This window comes from Apaloderma vittatum, unplaced genomic scaffold (assembly GCF_000703405.1).
Source record: "Apaloderma vittatum isolate BGI_N311 unplaced genomic scaffold, ASM70340v1 scaffold12111, whole genome shotgun sequence".
Classification (NCBI taxonomy): domain Eukaryota; kingdom Metazoa; phylum Chordata; class Aves; order Trogoniformes; family Trogonidae; genus Apaloderma; species Apaloderma vittatum.
The window spans coordinates 113,989-130,154 of NW_009697429.1; the positions used below are offsets into that span (position 1 = coordinate 113,989).

At 39.0% G+C, this 16,166-nt stretch overlaps 1 protein-coding gene across 1 annotated transcript in view; it reads right to left on the reverse strand.

The window, feature by feature from the left end:
• Positions 1-14,344, reverse strand: part of CDC73 (cell division cycle 73) — a gene marked incomplete at its 5' end in the record, with an annotated part of 103,602 nt that extends 89,258 nt beyond the window's left edge. The window contains 7 exons of the mRNA XM_009877627.1: positions 5,427-5,643; positions 7,885-7,973; positions 10,624-10,676; positions 10,763-10,825; positions 11,802-11,871; positions 12,849-12,954; positions 14,216-14,344. Coding sequence (XP_009875929.1) covers positions 5,427-5,643; positions 7,885-7,973; positions 10,624-10,676; positions 10,763-10,825; positions 11,802-11,871; positions 12,849-12,954; positions 14,216-14,344 — 727 coding nt within the window. The remainder of the gene's footprint in view (positions 1-5,426; positions 5,644-7,884; positions 7,974-10,623; positions 10,677-10,762; positions 10,826-11,801; positions 11,872-12,848; positions 12,955-14,215) is intronic.
• Between the last annotated feature and the right edge of the window lie 1,822 nt (positions 14,345-16,166).

Consider the following 16,166-nt stretch of genomic DNA (forward strand, 5'->3'; position numbering starts at 1 on the left):
TTTTATACATAAAAGTACCACAATTCAGAATATTATCTTAATTTGGGGGGGTAAATATAAAGCAGGGAAAAGACTAATTACCCAGACTGTGAGAAAATCAAATCAGTCTGCAGAAGCGAAACCACAGCAGGTAATAAATGAGACCTTTGCTTCAACATTTCAATCGAGACCTAGCAAATACATGCATAAAGAAGCAATCTTAAATTGACGAAAAGATAGAATTTCATGATTCAAAGGCTGTGAAACTAGAAAGAGTGAGTTTCACATAACTCTGATCCCATACCAATTTTTAATGCTTCATAGAGTTTTTCCTTTAATAACAAGTATCTGCACATGTGACCACTCTTTGGTTTTACAGGTAATTAATTCCATTAGAAAAACGTTCACCTCAAATCCAGATTTCTTACAGCCAAGTTGTATGGTTCTACTTCAGCGCTTTTCCCTGCAACGTATCCAGGCACTCAACAACATTATGACACCCACTGGCCACTAGATTTGCAGTGCCTTGCAACACCTTCAGAAAACTCAAGTAAGGTTCAGGGAAGACAGTAAAGAAGGGATTTAGAGATCTGTTCGAAGAGGCTAAGAGATCCACAAAACCAGCAGCCGAACAAGTCTCATGCAGTTGCTGCACACAGATATATCTGTGTACGGCCTCATGCTCATGAAGCGCTTGTTCCGGCTTCTTAGTCCACGTGACTTTGAAAGGTTACGGGGCATAATCTTTTACGTCTTCCCCTGTTTGATAGGATGAATGTTATTTCTCCAGTCTGTGAGGTTTAAGCTCACTTGAAAAAAGGTAATTCTAATATATTCACAACCGTAAGACAGTACGACTGAAGAGCTCACTATGCCCAAAAGAACACTGTTTTATTTCAAAAAGTTATACAGTCACAAGACACATACTAGTGCATTTCCAAGATTCCAGTTTTACAATTTCTGTACACACGCGCAGAGCACTCTGAGTCCAGTCCACTAAATGTCTACCCAGCTTATCTAAGAAATATTTCTGAGGAATCTGAGAGATTAAAAAATAAATAAATTCAAAAACCCCAAATATACCAGCAGTCACCAACAAAAAGGCACTCTCCAAATACACCCGTAAATGCTGAAACTCCTGCTTCAACTACTTTAATTTGCTCTTACAGTAAGAATTCAATTGCCACAAACATATTTGCAGTAGAGATGGAATGAGGAGGTTTCTCCTTCAGAAAAGATTGCTGAAGTCTGGTACTGGAGATTATAAAAATCAAAGTTTTATTCAAGGAAGGAAAGATGGAGGAAGGACATAAAAAGAAGGAATCAATTTCAGTTTTCTAAGTGCTCAATTATTTTGTAAAACAGCTCGGCATTTATCTAAAAACATGTACACAACAGAACTGAAACCTCTGCAAAGCAGTAATTCACAACTTAACACTCCAAACACTTCAGATGGTACGTATCTCCATGTATGGGTTTCAAAATGCCAGCTACCAGAGACGATAGCCAGTTCTCCATACAAAAGTTGTTTCAATAAAATAAAGTAACAAAGTAATATTTTGTTACTATTTTCCCTTAAGATTTGCAGTTTCAAAAGCATCACTATCGATTCTGATGTATTTTCACCACACAATATTTCAGTTCAAACTGATTTAACACCTATAAAAACCTGACAAACTTAACCTGTTCTCCAGAAACATAGCCAGTCCATAGCCAACGGCATGACTACATTATCAAGAACTCATTCATACCCTTCTAACATGAAGTAAGTATCTGAAATTATGTCTGCTTTACACAAAAACCACCACCAAAAACAGCAGCAAGACACCTTGTCCAAATATCAGTCTACAGATGAAATAATCTTTACTTTTTCCTTAAACTTCTCTGCCCCAGCATAACCAGTTGAACTGGGTCTGAAGATACCAATTCCCTTAACCTGATTTTTGTGTGCGATTGTAAAGAATGAGAACTGGACTGCATCAAGAACAAGGACAAACAGTAGAGGTTGATTTCTTAAAGCTCCCCACAACTGTGGCTGTTAAATGAATGGTAAAGGAATTCAGAAGCTCTAGCATTAAATACTTTTAATGCTTTGGGAATCTGACTAAATTTACAGTTTGTTACACTGTCAGTTGACTCACCAAAACGGCAATGTCATGTGGCATGCCTTTAGCCAAACCTGAAATTAAATCACTTTACACCATGTATCTTCTCCAGTAGTTCTAAAATTAAGGTACTGTAAGAGGAAAAAATCCTCAGACTAAACAGATGCAGTTTGGCTCTGAAAAGTGATTACAAAAAAAGTCACATTGTTCATAAAATCTAGAAGACTACACTACAGGGTTAGGGAAGGCCAACAGATGTTTAAAACAGGCAGTGCAGCATGAATCATGTAATTAAACCAAACACTGTATTTCCAAAAGAAGGTAGAACTGCATAACAATCAGGCAGAAAACTATGGAAATCACACCTCAACAAAAAGTTCTAAGCAAGACATAGATATAAGCAAGTAAACAAATGCAAAATCTAGAAATCTTAAAAACAAAAGAGGACATGTGAACTGAAGAGTCTGACTTTACAAACAGTATGACCCTCACAAAAAATTAGTAAAAAGGACAGCCAGGGGGCAATGCAACATATGGCCAAAAGAGGGTAACAGGTAGTTGTATGGATAAAGGACCTGTGTGGTGCACACTTAGAGTCAAACTAGGAATGACAGTAACGGGCCGATAACCCGTCCTGGAACACACGAGCGTTAGGGCTAGATTGCCAACGTGAACAGGACAGCAGAGAGGCCCCCACAGAAGAAAATAGCAATGAGGGGAGACTGCAGTTGCTTTGTAGATTGAATAAGTGTCAAGAAGGAAAGTGATGCAGAGATTACTTCTTTACCTATCATAAGTAACTGCTTCTCGAAGCAACTGGCCAAAGCCATCACCAAAGGAAAAGAATGTCTTGATTTAGTCCATAGTATCTATCTTAAGAGGCAACTGCCAAAGAATATTCTGCAACAGGAGTATCAATGCTCTCAAATTCAATACTCTTTTACAAGAAGAAAAACCAAAACTAGGAAAAAAATCCACCACTATTATTTCAGCAAGAGGAGCTACATAACAATAAAGATGCTATCCTAAGATAACTAAAAGCAGCATCTAAAAGGGCAAAATGTTAGTATCATGAAAACTTTTAAAATATGTTGAAGAAGAACACTACATCACTAAAGACTTTAAAAGAAATCCTGGAGTAGTTCTATAAAGTAAAAAAAAAAAAAAAAAAAAGGCTATTTGAAGTAAAAAGCAAACTTCAGAATTAAAAAATGTGTAGAAAAGGAAAAAGAGTAAATGTTCCATAAATACAGTTAAGATTATTGTCACCTACACAGAATTTTCAGGAGCATCCTGCTGGAGGAATTAGTGCTTTTTTCAAACACAGCAAAAACAGAGGAAACTTGCCAGAAACTTGGTAAGTACAACAGATTATTTTCTTTTTGCTGTGGCCTGATCTTCCTAGTGTTTTCCTTTTGTAGCTTACCCAATCTCTGCATCTTTGTTTATCACATAAACAACTGGGGAAACTGACACCTGAGTTTTTCTCTGTGGAGAAGAAAGAACTTAAGTAGCTGCCTCAAACTGAAGCAATTTTGCAAAGAAACAATAAAATTGACATATTTAGGTGCTCACTCTGTTACCATTCACCCGGGAGTTCTAAAGGAATCCAGATATTTAAAAAGTGGGAAACTGTAATGTACACAAACTACTACTGAAGTCTATTTTGTTTTTAAACGTTCTAGGAGGATTCAAGACACCACAGAGAAGTATCTATCAACAAGACAGGTATCATGCACGAAAGTCAAAATAGCATTTGCAAAGGGGTATCATGCTTCCCTAATCAAAATTCTTTAGATGAACAGGCAAGCAGATAAACAATGATTTCTGAGTGAACATACTGGAGTTTCCTAATAACTTTTGTGAAGGTCTTCACAAAGGTTCTTTTTCAAAAAAATAAAAAATAAAAAATAAAATATAAAATCAACCAACCTACAAATACTCAACCCTGAGCTGTTCTGGGATAAATCACAGCCCTGGGTAACAAGTGATGTTTCCTCATCTACTTACTTGCACTGATACTTGTACAAAAATACAAACATTAACATTTGACGATTTCTGTCCATGCTCTCAAGAACCTTCCCACAATCCTGCACAAACAGAAATAAAAACTTGCTATTATGCCTATTATATTCGTCAGGCTAGTCAAAAGAACAAACTTGATTTTTCTTGTCTTTCTCCCCATGTTAGGTTTTGTTTAAAATCACTACCTCATCTCATTATTATTACAAGGACACTAAATAAGACATCTAATTCTTTCCCAAGTATCTTTGCAAGTTTCCCTTGGAAGGCACGTAAAGATATGAATGCCCTGAATGATTCACCAGAAGAGGAAAAGCTACCCGGATTCCCTCATTTCCGATGACTAAAACATTAAAAGCTTTTACCAGTTCAGCAACCATTCAGCAGTGAGATTGTTACAAATCTCACACTGACTGCACGCAGCATGCAGGTGTGTGCCACAGACCTAGTAATTATCCCACAACTCAAGAATGAAATTATTTTGCCATTAATGCCATGAGACCAGGTTGTAAAGCAGAGTGCTACGTGAAATACTGTTAAAAATAAGGCAAGTGAATACCAGGACCTTGTTTACTTCCAAACATTATTTTCCTGTGACGGTGCTTAAAGAAGAAGTGAAGGCAAAGGATGTGATCTGACAATAACCTCAGGAAAATAGACATTTGCAATCTTTTAGAAATTGACTTACTGTTTCCTTGAGAAATTTAGTGCCAAGTATGACTGCAATAAAGAAAGCCTAACCGTCCAAAGAAGGCAAGCTGTCAGCTGGGCTTGCAACAACGTTATGGATGGCACCTAACCAAGCGCAGCTAAAGACACGGATTAAAGGAGCATGAAGGGACAAAAACATACAGAAAAGTCTCCCGATGGCAACACTTCCTGGTTTGGTTTGTTTTCACATTTTCTCACCTCACTTCTTTGGTGTTTTGACACCTTAACAGCCTTTAAACTTTCAGTGTACACATATTGCTACTTCTACCACTTACTCCCCACTTCTGTCCCTTTCAAACCCGCTGCTACTTTCGTACAGCCCTCCCAACTGCAGGGTTCAAGCCAGCTTTGTTTAAGAGGAATTAAGTGATGACTTGGTATCTTTTAAATGACCGAAGCAAGTATTTTGAGACAGAATTTAGACTAACTGTAATGAGGTAAGAATGAACTCGTCTGTCACTGTGCCAACAACCCTCCAAGCCACCAACCCTTACCCAAAACACCAAGCATAACCCCCAGCCATCTGGAGTTAACAAGACACAGATATAGAAAACAGAAACCCCAGTTTGTCATTCGGATCATAAAATGTCTTGGCACCCAGAGCATTACCTTGCCTGTGCTTTGTAAGATTGTAGTTCTTGTCCTCCATACTCTCTCTCTGCTGACGATATCTCTGGTTACATCCACTTCGGCATCAACAAAACTTCTCTGCTTAAGAGCAGTTATGTCATCATCCAGATCAGTTTTGATAGTGGATCTTTTCTTTGCCATAATTTTTGCTTTGATAGCAGCAATTTTTTCCACTGACATGGCTTCAGACAAGGACCTAAATGAGCAAGAAGAAGAGAAGAAACTGAATAACAAATCTTCCAAAAGAATTTGTGAATTAGTAACTTCATTCTGCTTAAAGTTTACGACTATGCTATGAATCATAAAATGGTCACCTCACACATACTTGAACGTTACATGAGCTTGGCATTGCTGTTTTGGGCACAAGAATCAAATTTCTGACAAAAGACTCCATCCAAGTATTAGCAAAAAAACATCAAAAAATTCCCAATTGATACAAGCAATTAAAGGTTGCAAAAGCAAAGCATCAAGACTAACACTTCCATTTACTAGATCTTCTGAATTTCAGCTCCTCATTATTTTTAACAGATTACAATTTTGTGTCCAGCCAATCAGTCCCTGGCTGCTCTGGGGCTTTCAAAGACCTAATCTAAATTTTGGCTAAGGTGCTGTTATGCAGACTTGGCCACCTGGAAGATGTGTTACCTTTTCAGAGCATGTAGGCCACACAAACAACAGATGGTACTAACTTTGTCCACATTAATCTGTGTTTGAGGTAGCTCAGTTTTGTCCAAGAATGCAACATCTTTATCTGTTTGCTTTTAATTGTAAACACAGAATTTGGTTGCCAAACAGTGGGCCCTATTGTTTAGCAAGTGAGCTGAAGAAAAAATAAAAACGGGGAAAAGAAAAAAAAAAAAAGGGCTGAATCGCACAGTTCTAACCACACATATTCAATTTAATCTTATGTGATGAATTTTTTTTTGAGATTACATTGAAAAATTAATACAAGTACTGGTTGTGAAGTACTGTCCTTTTACAACTCAGCTGTTGGAAAGGGAACTTTTTTGTGTCGCTGTTAAAGCAACAACAGTGACAAGCAGAGTTCAAACTCACTGCCTGCAAATGTTATTTGCATTTTCTAAAAATGTCTTTTACATTCAGCATTAAAAAAACCAAACAATTATAAATACAGAATACAAAATGTTTAGGAATAATACTCAGTAATCCTCACCACAGTATTGTCTGAACTTCAAAAGAAGGTTGTGATATACTTGAGCTAGTATGTAAACTATTAGCTTATACAAAACTACATATAAAGTTTTCAGTTTTTTGATCCTTAGACTGTCTGATTTTACAACAGGTATGACAATCAGATTTTCTTTCTTTTCCATAGTCTCCTTTTAAGTACACCTATACAACAAAGAGGAAGAACACATTCAAAGTATGTATTTTTTCATATGGTTAAGTGTAATTACAGATTCTATAAATGCTCCTACTCTGTTATATTAATCATTGCAAGGCCAACTTAATCCCAGCAAAAGATAGACAAGCATTCATAGTATTGTTTGTGCTCAAGAGAAATTTCTCAAGAAAGCAGTTCATCTATCAAATGAAACTACTTACCTGCAAAAACCAACGCAGACAAAGCAGTATATTAATTCATACTCACACACCCTAACTGTAGGAAGCATGACTCCCATTATAGGAGCTGGCCCACTACAGAAATTAAGCAGCTACCTTACTTAGGGACTTTTGAACTCAGGCATTTGAAAATGAACTACTAGATTTTGGTACCCTACTATGCCCAGGATCCTCAGCATCAACAAGATCTTGCAGGAATTCAACTGCACCCCTGCTTGGCTTTGGGAAGATATGGTGCAAGACTCAAAAGCAGTTTTTACTGTTTGAAAAATTCTGGACGTTTACAATGGAAGAGGAAAGGTGATGGGCACTTGAATACTCGTTACTACTTATAGCAATGACAGGGCATTACCCTCCGGTAGCCTACTGTCAGTGGGTTATCCTCTGGCAGAGGCAAGCTCATCTCTGTAGGGAGCCAAATGGCAGCTGTGTTACCTTTTGATCTCATCTCACAATATTTTCATTTTGCATGCGGGACAGTCTTGAGTGCAGGATGTTTTTCTTTGAAATAAGAGAGATAATCAGTTTCCCTCTGCAATTCTGCTCATTGTATCCAACTGCTTAGACAAACAGCACAGCAGAAAAAAGCAGAAGTGGCAGAGTTGGTGGGAGGAAGAGACAACTGTCCACTCACTACTGAAGACAAACTGTGTCTCATGCCATGACATCTGAACTTCCACTCAAGAACAGGAGTGTGACCAGGTTCTGCCTCCCCAGGCAGAATGACAGCACTGAAAGGAGGGAGACCTACGCACTGAGAGCTGTGGAACAGAAGTAAAATCAGCTGCCTTGGATAGTACAAGAATTATCAGCCCTTTACATAAGCATTATCCATAAGAAAAAATATTCCTACCTGATCTGCTCTGTTTGCACGATACCTTCTTTATGTCCTTCCAATCGAGCTGCCAAGCGCTCCTTGTCAAGGCGCACACACTCTTCATCCTAGCAGCAACAGTAATGTTTCATTGTAAAATTGCATTTTTTTGTGCACTCTCTTAAAAAAAAATAAATACTACTAGAATTAAAACTGGCACACAATACACTCAAATTTGCCCAAATACTTAATCAGTCCCGTTTTTAAATAAACTGCTCAGAACCGTTACACCTTGATGCAGAACTTCCAAAAATGGCATTCCCAGCAAATATGAAAACCAAGTCAAGAGAAAGAAAGCCTCTAGTTACACAAGTCAGGTTTGAGACAGATGTGTAATCTGAGAAAGCAGTAGAGAGATGTCATTTTATGCCATCTTTTCAGCTTCTTAATGCTGGTACCATTTGTGTTCAATTTGTCTTATTTTCCCCACAAAATTTAAATCAGCATCGAGCCCGTCCTATTGCTTAAAGGCTGTCTGGAAAGGCTGAAGCACAGCAGAAACGGTCGTGCCCATGTATCAGGAGAGACCTGGAATCCACAGGGATATGATCTCTGAATAACTTAAAACAGACTCTACAGACTCCGAGCTGCTAGAGTAGCAAGGGAACAACAAGAAGATGGCCATAAGCTCCTTAGTTCTTGATTCTCAAAATTACACTGATGAATATCTACAGTTTCAAAACTTACTGGCATCACAACCACATAGGGTAACGTAGAACAAAAATCTATAGATCACCAGTAGAGCATCTCATAGCAATCATCTGCTCATGTGTCCTTAAGAATGCATCAAGGTTTTATGATTTATATGCAGTTATAGCTAAGAACGATGTTCAAATCCAATTCTTAAATAAGGGAATTGTATTGGGTTTGCCTGGGTAGATTTCAGTGGCTAGTGGGGCTGTAGGGGCACCTTCTGCAAGAAGCTGCTAGAAGCTTCCCCTAGGTCTGACAAAGCCAATGCCAGCCAGCTCCAAAGATGGACTCACCACTGGCCAAGGCTGAGCCTACCACTGATAATGGGAACGCCTCTGTGAAAACATATCTAAGTGGGGAAAAAAGAACTGCGTCACACGACAACTGGCAGAGAGAGAGGAGTGAGAATATATGAAGATGTCAAGGTCAATGAAGAAGGGTGAGGGAGGATGTGCTCCAGGCGCAAGAGCAGCAATTCCCCTGACTCGTGGTGAAGACCATGGTGAGGCTGTGCCCCTGGAGCCCATGGGTGTGAGAGGGTGTAGATGTCCACCTGTGGCCCGTGGAGGACCCCTCGCCAGAGCGGGTGGATGTCTGAAGGGGGCTGTGACCCCAAGGGAAGCCCATGCTGGAGCAGGTTGCTGCCAGAGCCTGCAGCCTGTGGAGAAAGAGAGAAGCCCACGCCAGAGCAGGTTAGCTGGTGGGACTGTTGTGACGCTGTGGGGAGTTTCCCTTGAAGGACTGCATCCCATGGAGACAGACTCACAGTGGAGCAGTTTGTCAAGAACTGTCTCTCCTCAGAGGACTCATGTTGAGAGGGACCCCACAATGGACCAAGGGAAGAGTGAGGAGTCCTTCCCCAGAGCAAGAAGGAGCAGTGGAAAATTACATCGGATGAACTGACCACAACCCTCATTCCCTGTTCCCCTGCACTGCTCAGGGGCAGGGGGTGTGGATAAATCGGGATTGATGTTAGGCCCAGGTAGAAAGGAGAAGTAGGGGGAAAGTGTTATTTTAAGATCTGTTTTTATTTTTCATTACTCTTCTCTGATTTGTTAATAAATTTAATTCATTTCCCAAATCGAGTCTGTTTTGCCCAAAAGTACCTGTAAGTAATCTCCTTGTCCTTATCTCAAACCATGGGCCCTTTGTTATATTTTCTCCCCCATCTCCCAATGTGTTGCCTGATCTAGTTGAGAGGCGTCCCTGCCCATGACAAGGGGGTTGGATTAAATGATCTCTAAGGTCCCTTCCAGCCTGGGCCAGTCTAGGATTCTATGATCTAGCTGAGAAGGGAAAGTGACAGAATGGCTGTGCTGGACACCTGGCCACCAGCTAGGGTCAAATCACTACAGGAATTTATGTATTTTGATAATTATTCTTCCAAGAAGAAATCTAAAGCCTTAGTACTCTGAAAATATAAACAGTCAGATTTATAATAACTCACAGAGGAGACAACTGGATGAACACAGTTTTAAAAAAAATTTAAAAAATCAAGAAAAACAGGAAGCCAGCTTTTAAAACCAAGCAGAGTTAAGTAATATAATAACTAGAAACATTGCTTGTATTCAAGCGGCATTTGTAAAAATAGGTAATTAATTTAACAGTGTAAGACACAGCTTCAGAAAGTAGTAATCACAGAGTTTCATATACTTCTATAAAGGGACTAAAATAGCAGGCAAAACAAATAAGTATTCATTGATAGAGATAAGACTGGTATTTAAGCTATAATGTCAATTCATGGATGGCAAAACCATAATCAGTCATTAAACAGTAGTTTTATTCCAAACCCACAGCTCTTAGGAAACAAGTACTTACAAACACATGGTCAAGCTTTCCCCTTTCATACCACAACATATGTCAACTACAATTCCAACTTTAAATTAGAGGCTTAAATTCTCTTTCCACTTCATGTTCACACTAACAGAAGCACTGTGTGCACCCAGAGTAATATCCAACTGAAATGCTACAAAGACAGATAAATACTGTAATCTACCACCCCACCATGACAGTTGCTGTCTTTACCTCTATTCTTGGTTTCTTTGCTTCTGCTAATATTTCATCTGCTGCTCTTTTAACTACAAGAAAAAAATACGACATTAAAAATACAAGATTGTAGTAGGCTTCCATAAAATACACCCCAAAGTTATTTTTTAAACTGTACCTTGAGTGGACCGTTGAAGACCAATTTCAAGTGGAGCACTTCTGTCTATGCTTGATGAGGTTGCTGTAATCAAGCACAACATTTCATTTAAGTACAAAAGAGCTGCAAAAGTATTTAAGTACAGAAGAAAGGACAACAAAAATTCTAACTGGGTATTACACAGCATAGTCAGTCAAACACTGGAAGTGAAAATATTCAGAACCTGACTATGAATCTAGATCAGGGTGCTCAAGGTCATTTGGCCCTTCTTGGAGAAGGGGATTGAAACAGATGACCTCCTGTGGTCCCTTCCAACATAAATTAGTCAGTGATTCTAAGATCTGTATATGCCACATAAAAGAAAAGTCACAAAGATAATTACTTTATAACCTGGAATCAAGATCTACTAGTTTGTCTAGTTTTTGCAATAAAGACTACGTGCTGGTCTCTTTAATATATATCTATATTATTTTGGCAGTATGCACAGTAAACTATTTAATCTCATATTCCAGTATACTTAAAATTCTAAGATCACCTACAAACCAGAGCAACTTATAAAAGTAAGCCATATTTATCTTTCTCTCTTCAGAGAAATCTCTTGACTATTGTTAAGAAAAAGTAAAAATGCTGGAATAGTGGGCAAATCTGCCAGACTGACAAAGCAATGATTCGATTTATTTTACTATACTGAAGTTTTATCCCACACACTTATTGCATCAAGGTCAAGGCACTAATGAGTTTCCTGTAGTCCAGAGTAGGAAAAAAATGTAAACACAGAGCATTCTAATACGTAACTATTAACCAAAAGATGTTAATGATAATGAAAAAGTAGCTCGCTTCTAAACATGCATGTAGAAATGCACTTCCTACGTGCCATAAAAATAGCTGAGAACAAAATTAAAAAATAAAAGATATCCTAACTTCATTTATGAAGTCTGAGCACATTCAGTTGAGCTGCAAACTGACCGCTGTTAACCATTGTTCCCCTCCTACCCCTCACTTGCTCCACAAATGCAAAGCAGTAAAACACACGATGTGCCAAAGTTAAAGCATCACTCACATGTTTCGCCATTTAGGTATGCAAGCAAGTCTTTCCTATCAGGTCTTCTTACCACAGGAATGTTTTCAGTCTGAAAAGACAGCAGGCTTGATATTAAACTGTTATTCCCTCAGAAAGTCTCTCGTTAAAGATTCTTCACTTTTACTGAAGGCTACTCATTCACACAAAGACAGGAACATGTGTCCTGCCTCCCAAAAAAGCATAACTATCGAGCTGAAAAATACAATTACTTCCTAGAGGATGTTCAACTACACAAAGTGAAACATGTTGTCTGCTGTAAAACTGAAAGACAGCCTTTTTTTTTTCCACTCTTTCACTTCAAACCTACAAAGAACATTAAGAACTAGCTCTTCACATACACACACTCCTGCCAGGAGTTAACATTGGTACACAGAAATGCAGTATTTCCGTTTTGTTGTTCCAAGCACATACAACAGCCAGGACTGCTCTATCAGGTAGCTATGTGGCACAAGGAAAGATGAGGTGTGGGCTCACAGAAAGCAGTCAAATGGAAATCAAAAGGACTTTCAGAGTACACCTATCTTTATTTGCAGTGTTTATCGAATAATTTTTTAATGAGACTGCATACTTCCAAGTCCACTCCAAAGCTATTCTGCTGTACTGTTCTCTGCAATTTCAGGTACTAAAGGTTCATCTAGGAAGGGAATCACACAACAGAGAACAGATGAACAGAAGTACTTTTGAAATAGTTCTGGAGACAATCATGACCACAGAGCATCAAGAGAAATGCTGCCATTACTGTTAATATTTGTGTGACAGCCTCTTGTTTTAAATGCAACCTGCTGGTTTGAAGGAATAATCTGCTAGGAAGTGGATTGTCAAGAAAAATATTTCACCTTGATAGGGACTGTAATTTGATCTCTATTTGATCCATGTTCCTTTTCACGCACACACTTCATGTGTATCTTTTTCATTTTTCCTAGCCAAATTCATACTCTTAAATGCTACTAGAGTTCCCTGAAAACAACTACACACATATCACTTATCACAAACATGGCAAAATAAAATTTTGTATGATCTACTTACTGCAGCACGGCGGACATAGACAGGATGTGAAAGGTGCACATTATTGAGCAGGAACAAGATAGAATCCAAAGTGTAGTATTCTCTGGGCTGGCCTTCTTTCCCTGTCCTGTAAAATCATGAAACAAAGACTTTAAGCTCTTCGCCTCATGCACACACTTTTTTAGTAAAGTTTTCTTTCCAGACAACAGTTCAAAAAAGCAAGCACTAATATTATCATCAGGCTACTGCCAAATTATCAATTGATAGTAACAAATATAAGCACAGAATATATGTTCCTGCACCCTTTTCCCTGAAGGAATTATAAAAACTGTCCAAAACAACCCCAAGAACTGGATGAGTTTGGGCAGCTAGAGGAATATAACTGAACTGCAACCAAAAGAAAAAAAATTTAGATCCTCATCAGCTATAACAGTACAGAATTTTCACCACCAGAGAAAGCACAGTTAAGAACTCAAAACACACAAATTCCCTGAAGTATAGAGAGCAAAACGTTCAAAGTGGTGCTGAAAGCTCAAAGTAAGGAGTGACTAGAAACTAACTGCACACAAAACTAGCAAAACCAACAGGGACTACAAAAATCACAATGAACTCCCATACAGAAGCTGGAGCACTTCAGAGCAACATGACAGCATCAACTTCAATCTCAGCTTTGAACCAGCTGGTTTGAAAGAGACGCCTTTTAAGTCTAAAAAAGGAATCTGTTCTGTGTAACAACTTGAAAAAAACAAGCCCACAAAACAAGGCCAAACAAAAACTGTAGTTTTAGCTTGGCTCCATGTGCATGGAATGCATTTCCCCCTCACTCACACAGTCACCCCTCCATGCCGTTACTAGATTTCTGTAAGGGAAGGAATGCCCTAAATGGTTTTCAAACCAAACCTGCCCCCTAAATACTAAGGTCTCTGAGAAATGGACCTTTCCATTTCACAGCCCTCAGCAGGACCAAGAAATCAAAGAGACCAGCAAACCCACTGACCAGACCTGGGACCTGCCAGACTCCATGCCCAAGCAGGACAGGGTTCCTCCTCACTATCCAGCCCACACCCCGCTCAATCGCCTGGCTCAGCTGAAAGCCTGAGGAAGATGACCCACCAGAAAAACAGGCCCAAACTGCCAAATTTAAGACCGGCAAAGAATTCTGATCAAACTAGAGAATTCAGGAAGAAGTACTTCCACTAAAACCCTAAGGAATTTTCCTCCAAGTACAGTGGTCTTACCCGTGGCTCACCACCAGCACTGAAACGCTCACTGCAGTGAGGGGAAGGGACAGGAACTAAAAAATATCCAACCATTACTTCCTTGAACCTGAAAGAGCTGCACAAACACCTACTAAATGCCATAGAAGTCTAAGTCTGCTTTCTCCATACCACAGGTATAATGCCACTACTGGGTTTCTTGCCATTACTTCTCTGAAATTATCAAGATTGAAAATGTCCAGTAACCTGTGCAGAACATTACTAGCAATAAGGTTGAAGACAGTACTTTCATAACGATGCCTGAGAAAACCAATACATGAAACACATGCACAGAAAAGTGATTCAAAACACCAGGAAAAGGGTAGAACAAAGGATCTCTCTATCACCGTTTCTTCCTTCTGAACACTCATTCTGCACAGGGTGTGGGGGGGAGGCGTACATGTTGTTGCTGAAGAGGAAAGGGAAGAGACACAGTATCTTTCAAGTGCTTCACAATTACAGCCAAAAGAACTGGAGTCCCCAGCAATAAATTGTTTTGAGTATTTTACTGTTTCACTGCCATCTCTCATAAGGTGGTTTCTAAACATATCCAGAGCACTGATAGAAACAAAAGCTTCCTCAACATAGAGCTGGCTCTTAAATCAGTTGATACAGTTGTCACTTCATTTTAAAAAAAGTATTTTAGATCATCTCACTTCAGAAGAACTCATTATTTCTTTAAAGTGTGCCACATCCACTGAGCATTATATATATAAGTCCAGCCAGTCATCTATTCAAGTTTTTTGCAATATTTAGCAATAAACGCCATAAATTAGAAAATAAGCACTGAATGGTTCTCTCTCCACTGGAAAATACAGTATTACAATGCCACAGGCATTGCCAAAGCTCAGCAGGGCACCGCTGGTACTTCATCACTTAAACGACACACACAAAATATTCTAACTATAATCCTAAGAGGATGTTTTATTAGGAGGACAAGATATTGCACATTAAAGGGAAAGCATCAGATGGACAGGCAGTTGTATGCAAAGAGAAAATGTAAGTCTAAACTGACATTTCTGCATCAGCTTGAGTTCCTTTCAGGTTTTCCGAACAGAACGAACCTACTCAGTAAGCAGAGAACTAAAAATAAGCCTATCTGAAGGTAGCTTACTTCATTCAGTTTACAGACATCCATAGTGGTAAAAAGAAATTAATTCTCTTATTTTCCGTATTTAGTAGTGGCACCAATTACTGAAGAATAAAATAAAATTTTAAGGTTCAGATCTCAAGAAAGTTGTATTTTTGTTTTAATAGTTAAAGAGTTGCATCTCTTAAAAAAAAAATAAAGCTCTAGCTTAAAAAAAAAAAAGGAGAAAACATTTACATAATGCATAAGTTTCACCTGCTTGTTTTGAATACCAGAAATTTATTTCCTGCTCATCCATTCACCCTAAACCTGTGGGCACCAGGAGTTTATTCATTTTTAACTGCTTTATTTCCTCTTCCATGTTCCAAAGCATGAATTTTTATAGAGGCCTTAAAGGCCTGTGTCTCATCCACAAAGGCAAGCAGTAATCTTTAAAAATACAAGACTAGGCATGTAGAGTATCACACAAATTACAATACCCACGACCAGCTGCTCATTGTTTAAAAGCTTCTCAGCTGTGCATACAAACCCCTCTGCTGAGTAAACAAAGCAAGTTAAGTTTCTTGGTCAGATTGATTCCTTCCCTTGGTTTTGAAATAGATTCTATAATTACTCTTTAGGGACCACGTATCAGCCATTAGACCAAAACACACAAAACCATCTTAGAGCACGTAGCCTTCTTCATGTGCTAGCAGGGCTAATCCTGCAATTATTAGCACAGAATGGTTGGAATCTGAGTGGACCTAAAAGATCATCCAGTTCCAACCCCTCTGCCATGACCAGGGACCTCTCCCACCAGACCAGGTTGCTCAAAGCCCCATCCAGCCTGGCCTTGAATGCTTCCAGGGATGGAGCATCCACAGCTTTTCTGGGCAACCTGTTCCAGCCTCTCACCACCCTTACAGAGAAGAATTTCTTTCTCCTATCGAATCTAAACCTACCCTCAGTTTGAAAACTTGTCTCATTGCTACATGCCCTTCTAACAAGCCTCTC